This window comes from Podarcis vaucheri (assembly GCF_965113315.1).
Source record: "Podarcis vaucheri genome assembly, chromosome: 3".
NCBI lineage: Eukaryota > Metazoa > Chordata > Lepidosauria > Squamata > Lacertidae > Podarcis > Podarcis vaucheri.
Window position 1 is genome coordinate 96459193 of NC_138761.1, and position 12550 is coordinate 96471742.

Below are 12550 nucleotides of genomic sequence, written 5' to 3' on the forward strand. Positions count from 1 at the left end.
GCCTCTCCAGAAGGCTATAGCCAGTGTATCAAAAGCCACTGAGAGGTCAAGAAGAACTAACAAGCACACATTTCCACTGTCTCTCTTCTGACAGAGGTACAGGGCGACCAAAGCAGTTTCTGTGTCAAAACAGAGCCTAAACCCCAATGGAACTGGATCTGGAAAATCAGTTTCCTCCAAGAGCGCCTGGATCTGATCTGCAGCCACCCACCCAAGAATCTTGCCCAATAAGGGGAGATTGGCAACTGGCCAATAATTACTTCGATTTTCCAAATCCAATGAGGCTTTTCTTGAGGAATGATTCTACTCCTCCCTCCTTCAAGCTGGCAGGGACCACCTTCTCTTGCAGGGAGCCGTAAATCACCTCCCTGACCCAGCCAGCTGTCCATCCCTGCTAGTTTTTCTTATGAGCCAAGAGGGGCAAGGGTCCATAGAGCATGTGGTTGCCCTGACTGATCCAAGCACCTTCTCCACATCCTCAAGCCTTACTAACTGAAGCTCATCCAACGTAGCAGGACTAGACAGTACACTGGGTAACCTCTCAAGATTCAGCAGTGGAGTCCAAGTCCTGGCAGATGCAAGCAATTTTATCCTCAAAATGCTTTGCAAACAAGTCACAGCAAACTACTGTCAGTTCTGCCACCTCCTTTAGGCCAGACTATAAATGGTCCCGCACTACCCGGAAAAGCTCTGCTGGACAGCACCATGTGGACGCAATGGAGCAGCAAAGCCTACCTTCTTTGCTGCCTTCACTGCCACTAGGTAGACTTAATGATGAGCCCTCAACAGTGTTCAGTTGCCTTTGAGTTTTTCTCCACTGAGCTTTCTTGTTCTGGTTATACTCTGGTGAGAGAACGGCTGCATACACACCAACGCATTTGTAGCACAAAAACCGTAGCTTTTCTCAATCCAGAATCTTTAATGCTCTTCTTCAACATGCTGCTTTCAATCTTGATTTAGTCTAGATCCTGCCATCCACGAAGCCATGTATAATTACTTGATACACATTTGAAAACCCTCCCCGTTGATTATGTTATTCGTGCCTTTTCCTCCAGGCACATGCCCCGGGTGAACGAAGGAAGTGGTGATTGCCATCTTGGTATGACCCACATCACTGGATATGCATGGATGCAACCCCCACCCCAATTACCAGGACCATCTCTTTTCAAATGGACACACTGCAGGGTAACTCAGAATAAATCTGCAATGAAATTTTATTTCCAGTTTCTCAGGATGGGCAAAAAACAACAATGCAACAAAACTAGATTGTGTGTGGATAATGTACAAAATGCAAGTACTCAGTCTCCATTGATTTCAGAATAAAATGTGTGCAGCCAAAGACTATCCACATAAATAGCTTTAAAATTCACATGGAGTGCATTTTACGCATCAACATAATGATGCAATAATTCTGATACATCCAGTACTGGAGAAATCATTACCTGTAAAGGTGTCGGGTTTTTCCCTCATCCTTCAGCAACTCTGTTTCTAGCACAGACCTGCCTGCTCCCTGCCGTTACCTCACTACAATTTGAATGACGTGAGCCAACCCATTTTGGGTGAGTGGATGTGGACCAGACAGAGTAAAGGGAAATGAACAGTCTGTCCTTTTAAGTTGTCTTCCAGTGCCTTGACTCCATTCACTAGCTACCGTAAAAACAATCATACCATTGATGTGCAGCCATGGCTTTCCAAGCCTAGGCTGAAGACATCCCCATCAATAGGTACATTCCACATAGGAACAGGCAGAACAACATCTTTCCAATATATGTGTTTCCATCATGGGAGTATTATTAATAAATTTGTGGCAACCTGGAGCTATCAAAAAAAGAGGCAGTTGAAACTCATCATGCACCTCCAACTTTTCAAGCTACGTTGCATCTTCCACAGCAGCTCTATGATCTTTTTACCTTGACGGACAGGGTTCCTGGCCACAAAGAGAACTCCTAGGACTCTAGGCATTCTAGTGCTACTCCTCTTGTGAATGGTCAGGCCTGCCAACATGGACCTACTCATCTCTATTTACTTTGCTCTGCCTGCCACCAGGCAAGGACAAAAGTGGATACCGTTGGCCAAACTTCATTCATGTGATACCTGAGGAGCAGAGATGGGGAACCCCTGGCCTTCGAGATGCTGTTGCCTCCAACTATCTTTCTTTCTTACTTTCTTTTTTTTAAAAAAAAGCATTTCAAGTTTGAATACTGAACCTTTTGCCATGTTCTTGGTCAGAATGATCTACATCTGGTTTCACTGCTGACGTTCTCCTTTCCCGGGGAACCTTCAGGTACAAAAAACAACAACACACAAAAGAATGAACTGAAACCTAGTAGGAGAACATTATATAAGCAAGTTCTCTTTTAATTCAAAGCATCACCACAATGTAGCAACGGGAAAGACAAGAGATATGTTACCTACTGCTGATATTATTTAAAGGCACAGGCTTTTTGATTCTGGCTTTGCAACTGTCTGCGGAGAATAACTTGATTCGTCATCTCCTCTACCTTGTGTCCCAAGCCTAGCAGAAAAGATGAGTTGGAAGTCGCAGAACTGCTTCCCAAACAGGTTTGGGATCATCGTGGCAAAGCATCACGTAAACTTCCCAAATTCTAACTCTTTCCTCCATGCCTCTATTCCAAAGCCTGGGTTGCGTTTGATTAAGTCAGGCTCAAAGTAGTCCCATTGAAAGCAATTATCCACTGACTGCAATGGGTCTAGTCCAAGAGAAATATTTCTGGGTATAACCCTTCCCTTTTAAAGAACAAGCTCTCATCCCCCCCTTTTTTTGGATGGGGGAGTCAATTTTTTAATTAAATTTTAAAATCTTTACATATGAATTCCAGATTCCAAATCTTTTATGCATTTCTCTTTAAGCTTTGACTTCCCATCTTTCCCTCCATGCTATTCTTAATCCCATCCCATTTACATACTGTATTCTAATAAACATTTCACCTAAGACATTCTTCTGTTTAATATATTATCAATTTTCTACCACTGCTCGTATTTCAAATCCTGCTCGCTAAGAATCAGGTCTCATTCCTGTATCTGTAAGTTGCTAAATGCTTCTGAATAATGCAAACATAACACATTTTCCCCCCTCTTAAGAAACACTGGCTTAAAGGCTAGTTGAAACAAATAAAGCGTGAAGTATATAAGCAGAAACCATAATTTCAACAGTTGCCAGTTTCTACTTTGAAGACTAGATACACAAACCAATTTTCACATGAGGTGGAATTAGCTCAACATCCTCCAGCTCTGAAATATGCTGTATCAGCAACACCCTTGCATTTAAACATTTTGCCTGGCAAATGCACACCACGTAAATGACAGTGTAGCTGATGAAAACTTCTTAAATGCTATAGTAAATGGCTTCCAGCACAAGCTTAGCAAATCTAAGTGAGACAGAGATTAAAATGCTGCATATGTTTAGGGTGGTGGGCAGTGGAAGAACACAGAACCGAAAGTGTAAGCTCCCTTGCAAGTCAACCATGAAGTCAACCTGGCTCAGTTGGTTAGGGCTAATAACTAACACCACCAAGGTTGCAGGTTCGATCCCCGTATGGGATAGCTGCATATCCTTGCACTGCAGGGGGTTGGACTTGATCAACTTTCAGATTTGAAAATAAAGGATCAGCAGCCTCAAAAATAAGGGATCAGCAGCCTCACCTGTCCCAGGGACAGTCTACGGGATATCTAACAATCCAGGATAGCAGCAGGAAGCAGCCGGAAATGGCAGTGGAATAAGGGAATTTCTCACAAAAAAAAGTGAAGGTTGACAGCTATGGACTTGATGATCCTCACAATCCCTTCCAACTATACAATTCTAGGATTCTAAGTAAGGGCTGCAATTTTCAGAATGTGGATCTTTCATTGCTAATTTGCACATTTCAGAAATTCTCATGTCACGCATCCAAGCTAAACCCTTATTTGCATTTATTTATTTCTTGCATTTATATTCTGCCTTTTCTCTCTCTCCAAAGGTGCTCAAGGCAGCGTACCTGGCCCTCCACTGTCTTATGTATTCCCCAAAGGACCCTGTGAGGAAGGTGAGGCTAAGAGGCAGTGACTGCACCATGGGCACCCAAGCGAGGTTCATTCTTGGCCAAGTGGGGCTTTGAACACTTGAATCACTACATCCCATTGGCCCACACATTAGGGGTGGACATGCACATTAAAAGGGGGGCGGATGGGAATCACATTTCCGAAACCTGTCTTTGGCTTGTAATGCTAATTAGGATCAGGGTGGCATTTACAAGAAAGTAGGGGCAAGCAGAGAAAGGGCAGCATTCCTTAGCCCACTGATTTCCCCCCCTGGATTTTCCCAAATGGAGCAGGGAGGTATGGAAGATGTGCCAAGCTAAAATGCGGTTACTAACTTATTACAACTTAATCTGTCTGCTTGGCTTTGTTTTTCTTTACACCCACACAAAGCACAAAAAGAAAACATTTAATGCAAACACACCCAGTTAGTTGGTAGGAGCTCAGCCTTAAGACGATGATTTGTCTGTAGAAAAGCTTGAGGGTGATACCTTTCCTTGCTCAGAGATGAGTGTGTGCTTGTTAAGGAGGCTTCCAAGGCCCACAGCTGCGAAGCTAAGTTTCTCTTGTTGCCCAACTCTTCTTGTGAAAGGCTTGTGAAAGCTTTTTTATTATTATTTACAAGCTAAGAGCTGGTGGTGGTTGGACAACAGCACTGACAGATCAGACCAGTAGCCCCTCAAGTCCTATAGCCGGTCTGACTGGTTTTGGGGTATTCAGAGCAAGCATATATTAAAGCACAGAACTGAGCCTCTTGGTTAGAGTGTGGTGCTGATAGCACCAAGGCTGCAGGTTCAATCCCTGTACGGGACGGCAACACAGTCCTGCACTGCAGGGGATTGAACTAGATGATGCTCAGGGTCTCTTCCAACTCTGATATTCTATTCTTATTCTATGTTGTAGTGGGCGACACTAGTTTTAGGGACCACTGTTAACATGAGGCTCTGTTGCCCTGGAGCTCATAATTAACAGTCTTTCCTTGTCCCCTCAGTTCTAAGAATTCGGGTGCTTACATAGCTATTAAGAGCTGAAGGAGCTCTTTTTGAAGGCAGAGGGTCTTCTCGGTAGTGGCGCCCACCCTGTGGAACGCCCTCCCATCAGATGTCAAGGAAATAAACAACTATATGACTTTTAGAAGACATCTGAAGGCAGCCCTGTTTAGGGAAGTTTTTAATGTTTGATCTTTGACTGTATTTTTTATATTTTGTTGGAAGCCGCCCAGAGTGGCTGGGGAAACCCAACCAGCCCTGTTTAGGGAAGTTTTCAATGCTTGATCTTTTATTGTATTTTTTATATTTCGTTGGAAGCCGCCCAGAGTGGCTGGGGAAACCCAACCCAGAGTGGGTGGGGTATAAATAAATTATGATGATGATGATGATTATTTCTTCACCTGGCCAACCAAGGGTGAGGGGGCATGCTCTCCCACCCCCAGTTTTGGAACTGGGAAGCACTCAGATGCTTGGAAAGAGGAAGGAAACGGGGCATTCCAAATGGGACATGCTCTGGTCAGTCAAAAGGCACACCTCACATGGCACTGGGTACACATACTGATAATTGCTGCAATTCTACATAAATCAGGTGTGGGGGAACGCGTGGCCCTCCAGATGCTGTTGGCAATGCAACCCACATCACTCCTGACCAATGACTATTGCTGGTGGTGGTGGGTTTGATGGGAATTGGAGTCCTACTTATCTCTAGTATAAAGCACAAGGCAGTGCAAAGCTACCAGAGCAAGGCAAAGGAGGATTACGCTTGGAGACTCTCTCCTGACTCAATGAAGAGGAAAAGGAAGAAGTGAGCAAACATAGGGTACTGCTTTGCTCCTCACAAGGCTGTCCCTGATGGCAACTTTAATTCAAAAGGGCCTTGACCGCAGCTGCAGCTGCATCTGGTAGAAGAGAACTCCACACATCAGCTTAGCTTTAACCAAGTGATACATTACATTTCTAATAGGTTAGCGCCTCTTCCATTTAATCTACTATAGGAAAACTCAGAATGAGGAAACCTTCCAGGGCTATGCAGTTGTTTATAAGGAAGGTGGGTTGAAAAGAAAGAGAATTAGGTGCTCATTTCCCAGGAGATATACTACAATTTGGGCACGGACAAGTCAAAACGTAAGAGCAGCTTCAATGGATGAGCCAAACAGACCATCTACCCCAGCAGCCTGCTTCTCCACACTGGCCAATCAGATGTCTTTTTGGGAGTCCACAAGCAGGGAAGGATGGAGGCAAGAGCCCTCTTCTGCCTCTGCCCCAGTAACTGGCCTGCTGCCTCTGAAATACGGTGCTACACACAGAGCATGTCCTTTATGAATATGTCTAAGAGCATTAAAGGGGGGCAGTTCAGCTTTCAATGTTATTGTATGGCTGTGGGAATTCCATAAATCAATCACATGTTGTGTGAAGGAGCGTTTCCCTGCCAATCTGTTTCAATGGACATCACTGAAAAGGAAAGACACACACACACACACAGAGAGAGAGAGAGAGAGAGAGAGAGAGAGAGAGAGAACCCAAAAGCAAAGTATGCCAACTACTACCAACGCCTTGCCCTGTTAAAGAGAGATTCCAGAACAGGTTGCTTAGACAACTGGAAAAGTTACTTATCCAATACTTGTTTTTCCTTTTTGAGTCATCTAACCAGAAGTTGTTATTTTATTATTTGTAGCCACTACAAAAGCAGCTGTATCATGTTCCCAGCTAAGTGGTAAAAGGCATGGCCTTTCTCCCCTTTAAGGAAGGCACGTGAAACAACAAAGCACACTCTGCTGGCCTGTTTTACGAGTCCTAGCCAAGTGCCAACGTTGTTACCTTGTAATAGTCATACAACAGTCCCAAGGCAGCAGCGCTGTCCTCATCCCCATTGATGCTCATCATGGCTTTGGTAGCTGCTGTAAGAGGGTTTTCGAGAAAGGACTTCCAAGCTTCATCCTCGCTGGTGTAGGGTCGCCTCTGGGAGTAGAGCGCTTCATTCTGAAGAACCAAAACTGGCCTTTTGCTTCATAGAGAGGGAGATGAAACAAAACACACAATTACAAAACACACTTTGGGCTGGGACCCAAAGAGGTCTGTGCAGACGTCTAAGCACTTCCACCACGCATGCGAGGTTGTGCAAGGAACCCAACTAAGGGCTCATCCACATTTTGTTTGCATTGTGTACCAATTAATTGCCCCAGGCAGGTCCAAGAACTTTTCTCATTGTTCCGCAGTTGTGCCTTGCAAAAATCCGACCTTACCTGCTGAATTGAGGCTCACTTAAGCCAAACCCCTCTCTGGATTTTCTGAGCATCTGGTAAGATTCTGATTCAGTGGGTAAGATTGGATTTTTGCAAGGCACAGCTACAAAATGAAGAGAAAAACTCTTGAACCATGGGGGATTAATTGGTACAGGATACAGTCAGAGTACAGGCCAAGTGAGTGGGTGAATGAGCCCTGGGTACGTTGAGACAATGTTCTGGAGGGTCTGCTAGTTCCCCCTGCACACAGCAGCAGAGACAGAAAATCAGTTTCTCAAAAACTGGTGTGCTTGTCGAACATTTTGAACATGCAGTTATGTTGCTGTTCTTTGCTCTGGTGGAAAAGCTTGCTATCCTATCATGTACCAACTTCATAAGAAGAAGAATCACAGTCTTTGAATTCTTCAGAAATACCTCATTGTTTTATCTGGAACACTTTTAGCCATGCAAAGGGCTTGCACACTCAAACTAACTGCTTCCACCCTCTTGCCCAATCATCACTGTTTACTGCTAGGGATATATCATTATGCAGGAAGGGAACAGAGAGGCCCTCTCATTGGCTGCCCTCCAGCCATGATGGAACTTACCACCTAAGCTTTCAGAACATATATTTTAATAAACATTCCATTCTTTTTTTCAGAAAGAAAGAAAGAAAGAAAGAAAGAAGAAACCAAGAATTGCACAACCTCCAACGTAGACTAGCTTTTTGTTGACCAAGCTCTAAAGAGATCTGGGAGAGGATGAACTGAATTTTAATTAAACTTTTATCTTGATATTTTTTCCAAGAGGCATTGTGCTTAGAGCTTAATTATACATTAAAATATCTGCCTTGTAACTAGTCAGATGATTGGCCTATCTAACTCAGGGATGTCTGATTTGAATGCCTGAAACTCCTGGGAACCAGACAACAGGTCTAACATAGGATTTTGTATGTCTAACAATGCAGGCATCCCCAACCTTTGGCCCTCCAGATGTTTTGGACTACAGTTCCCATCATCCCTGACCACAGGTCCTGTTAGCTAGGGATCATGGGAGTTGTAGGCCAAAACATCTGGAGGGCCGCATGTTGGGGATGCCTGAACAATGCCATCTTATGCATTCAGAACCAAGTTCCACTGAGTTGAGTGAGCTTTAGTCCCAAGTAAATGCATACAGGATTGCCGTCTAAGACACGTGCTTTGACAGTGAACGAAGACCTCCCAGTTATTTTGTCCCGAGCTTATAATATTTGAAGTAAAAAATAAAAATAAATCACCTATGTTTTTAGGGGGGAGGAAAGCTTCAGAAGAAGTCTTTACTGTATTTGAGGCTTCTATATTTGAAAAGCCAATGGCATAAACGAAATATTTCAAACTGTGTTTTAAAACTATAATCTTGATTTCTGAATGCTAGAGGTTGACAATGCAATACCAATGGCTTTTGGTCACCCTTGGAACACAAACGACCCAGAGCTACCCCAAGGCATGTATATCTTCAGTATCGCATGCATTTATTCTCTGCACAAATTTTGTGTAAAAGCAGTACCAAAATGAAAACCTTCCTGGACTTACTCGCAGTCCAGAAAGGACCCAGGCCAATAACTGCAAAGCACCAGTTTCAAGTGAAGCTTTTCATTAGCTGTGACTCACTGCTGAATAAACTCATAAAGCGGCTTGTTTATTTAGTTCCCTAAATCCACTTACTCTGAGGTCTTAATGTGCCCATAAGCAAGCATGTGCTGGGTTATGTCCACTAGCAAAGTAGTATCCAAAGAGCTTACTTTTGGCTTAGAGCTGGTTGGAAACCAGCCTTAGTTTGGTGTGAGGACATCTTGGAGCATTCAAAAAGAAGAGTTATTTTTAGACAAAAGGTTATTTTGGGGGGTACTTTTTGCAAGAAGATGTCTCAGCTGATGCATACCCTCCAACATTTCTCCGGTGAAAATAGGGACGTCCTATTCCACAACAACAACAACAACAACAACAACAACAACTTCATTATTTATACCCCGCATATCTGACAGGGTTGCTCTAGCCACTCTGGGCAGTTTCCAACACATAATAAAACATTACAAAACTCCCCTATACAGGGCTGCCTTCAGATGTCTTCTAAAGGTTGTATAGTTACTTATCTCCTTGGCTCGGAGGTCGCATAACTCCATACCTTCCAACATTTCTCCAGTGAAAATAGGGACGTCCTAAGGAAAAGCGGAACATTCCGGGATCAAATCAGAAACCGGAACGGCTTCTGTAAATCCAGGGCTGCCCCTGGGAAATAGGGACACTTGGAGGGTCTGCTGTTGAATCAATACTGCCAGATCTGGGTTCACACCCATTTAAAACACTGTTTCCCCTTCAGCATACACAAAGGTTAGTTAGTATTTAAGACAAAATTTAAGTTTTGCTTAAAATATTGCCAGGGGCTGAAAAACGGGTAGGGGAGGAATAAAACCTGCATGAAATGTGAGATACCATCAGTCCTTGAAGCAAAAGTCTTATGGAAACCTATAGCTGTATTTTTACTCTATACACACAAACCACATTCTCAGTTCGCTTCATGCATTTGACAAAGAACAATGTTGCTTGTAACAGCTCATGCTGCTTTGTATTTTGCCACTGAGGAATAGAAACCAGCCTGCGGAGCCCAGGGAACCTTGTGGATGGGTCACAAAGCACAGGTATTTCGGATTTCTCTCCTACACACTTACACAGAACGGGAATTTAAACCAACAAGCAGGTCTTAAACAAAAAGTAACTTTCTGCTGATTGGCAACTCCAGTAAGACATATATGGGGTGGAATTCGAGTTTTTTACTCAAAGTAGGCCTACTGAAGGTGGGACGTGGGTGGTGCTGTGGGTTAAACCACTGAGCCTCTTGGGCTTGCCAATCAGAAGGTTGGCAGTTCGAATCCCCATGACAGAGTGAGCTCCCATTGTTCGGTCCCAGCTCTTGCCCACCAAGCAGTTCAAAAGCACATCAAAATGCAAGTAGATAAATAGGTACCACTCCGGTGGGAAGGTAAATGGCATTTCCATGTGCTGCTCTGCTTCGCCAGAAGCAGCTTAGTCATGCTGGCCACATGACCCGGAAGCTGTCTGCGGGAAACCTTTTGGGAAAGTGCTGTATGAATATTTTCTAACAATGAGACCATGGCCTTTTCTGTGCTGGCACCAGGAAAAATAGAATAGAAAGAAATAAGCTTTCAAGGAGTGTTTTAATCACATGTGACAAAGCCTGCGTGCTGTCCACACTTCATTCTGCTCTTGTGACTCTATGAGTGACAACGAAAGCCAGTGTGGTGTAGTGGTTAGAGTAGGACCTAAGAGACCAGGTTTAAACCCCCGCTTGGCCATGAAGCTCTCTGAATGGCCTTGGGCTGGTCACTGCCTCTGAGACTAACCCTACCTCACAGTGTTGTTGAGGACATTAAATGAGATGAGGGAAGAACAATGTCCACCACCTAGAACTCCTTGGAGAAAAAAATGTGGGATATAAATCTATTCTAACAACAACAAATGCTATTTCCCCATCCCTAGCATGCCTGAGCCACAAGCTGGCAAAATACCTAGTACAGTGGTACTTCAGGTTACAGACGCTTCACGTTACAGACACTTCAGGTTACAGACTCCACTAACCCAGAAATAGTACCTCGGGTTAAGAACTTTACCTCAGGATGAGAACAGAAATAGCGTGGCGGCGACGCGGCAGCAGCAGGAAGCCCCATTAGCTAAAGTGGTACCTCAGGTTAAGAATAGTTTCAGGTTAAGAACGGACCTCCAGAACGAATTAAGTTCTTAACCCGAGGTACCACTGTATGGAAAAGCACTGTATTATACAAATGCCCTTTCTTAGTCTCTTGTCATCAGGTTCTGTGGATCCAGATCAGAGAGATTTACCCTTGAAATAGGATTTGCAAGCAGGAGATCGCCAGGGATACTTTTTCTAAGGGCCTCCGAGTCAGCGGGAGAGGATCAGGGTGCTCCGCCTCCCGACCCATGCCATCACTACTGGCGACCCATTCTCCTCCCTAGGCTGCTGTGTTGCAAAACTAGAGGCTGCCTTGTACCAGCAAGCAAGGGAGGCGCAGCAGCCGCGCTGAGGAATACAGGCAGAACCCTTAATTTGAAATCTGACAGCTCTGCCCATACAGTCACCAGGGCTTCCCAAAATTTGTGCAAGATTGGTGCAATGCTGTACAGTACTCTTTGTTCCCTCACAAAATGCATATTTAGTAATATGGAAAGGGAACCACTGTCCTCTGCCCTGCCCTGCATCAACACCTTGTTCTGTGTTAGCATTCCCCAACCTGGTGCCCACCGGATGCTGTTGGGCTTGCATCTTGCATCAGCCTCAGTCGGCATGGTCCATCATCAGTGGCAATGGAGCTGTAAACCCAGCAACAGCTAGAGGGCAAGCCTTCATTTTATTTTGCAAAGCAATTGCAAAAAAACCAACGTTCTTGGTTGGCCTGTGACAGGCATCCCCAACCTGCGGGCCTCCAGATGTTTTGGCCTACAACTCCCATGATCCCTAGCTAACATGACCAGTGGTCAGGGATGATGGGAATTGTAGTCCAAAACATCTGGAGGGCCGAAGGTAGGGGATGCCTGGCCTATGACAACCAACATGACCCCTCTCCACAAAGGCTTTGTACACACCATACATTAAAATCACGTATTACCTCGTCCTCAAGTATCCTGGGAACTGGATTCTAAAACACATTCATCTCATTTCACATAAAATCGAGTCTCTCCTTCACTAGATTACCTCCCGCGTGACCAACGTTAGCTAATCACAATTGAGCTACTAGAGAACTTTCTAGAATTCAGTTGCCAACCAATCAAATTTAAATACATCGTAATGCATATAAGTCTCGTCCTAAGGCTTCCGCTGAGACTTTCTCTGAGCGACAGCAATTCCCCCTTGCTCTGGTGTATTTCTGCTCCATTGGCACAGTTCTCATCTCCCCTCAGGTGGCACTGAAGGCTCAGCCCTGACAGAACTAGTTACGCTGAATTCCTAGAGATGAAACTGGGCCTACTAGACTGTGCATTTGATGTTCGGAGAAAAGTTTCCCATATGGAGTATGCGGGAAATCGCTTTCTGTCCTGTCAGGTCATTTGCACCAATCACACACTTTTGCCCCATCAACAGGCTAATCAGACTCCAATGCATACACCACGTGACAAGTGCATACTCCTCACATGACAGACACATGACAAATTGTACATGCAGTGGGAGCAGTATCAGGGCAAGATAAAAATCATATTGGGTGGTGTTCCCTCTGCTGTAAATGGTTAGGAG

The 12550-nt window shown here is 44.4% G+C and overlaps 1 protein-coding gene across 3 annotated transcripts in view; it reads right to left on the reverse strand.

The window, feature by feature from the left end:
* Nucleotides 1-12137, reverse strand: part of GRHL1 (grainyhead like transcription factor 1) — a 53304-nt gene extending 41167 nt beyond the window's left edge. For 2 of the 3 annotated variants that reach the window (XM_082215550.1, XM_082215548.1), the window contains exons 1-3: nt 7268-7335; nt 6843-7029; nt 2208-2278 (exon numbers count right to left, since the gene is read on the reverse strand). In XM_082215550.1, coding sequence (XP_082071676.1) covers nt 2208-2278; nt 6843-7029; nt 7268-7320 — 311 coding nt within the window. In that variant the 5' untranslated portion in view covers nt 7321-7335. Of the gene's footprint in view, nt 1-2207; nt 2279-6842; nt 7030-7267; nt 7336-11927 lie in introns of those variants that run through there. The other variant, XM_082215549.1, reaches the window with a different exon arrangement.
* Between the last annotated feature and the right edge of the window lie 413 nt (nt 12138-12550).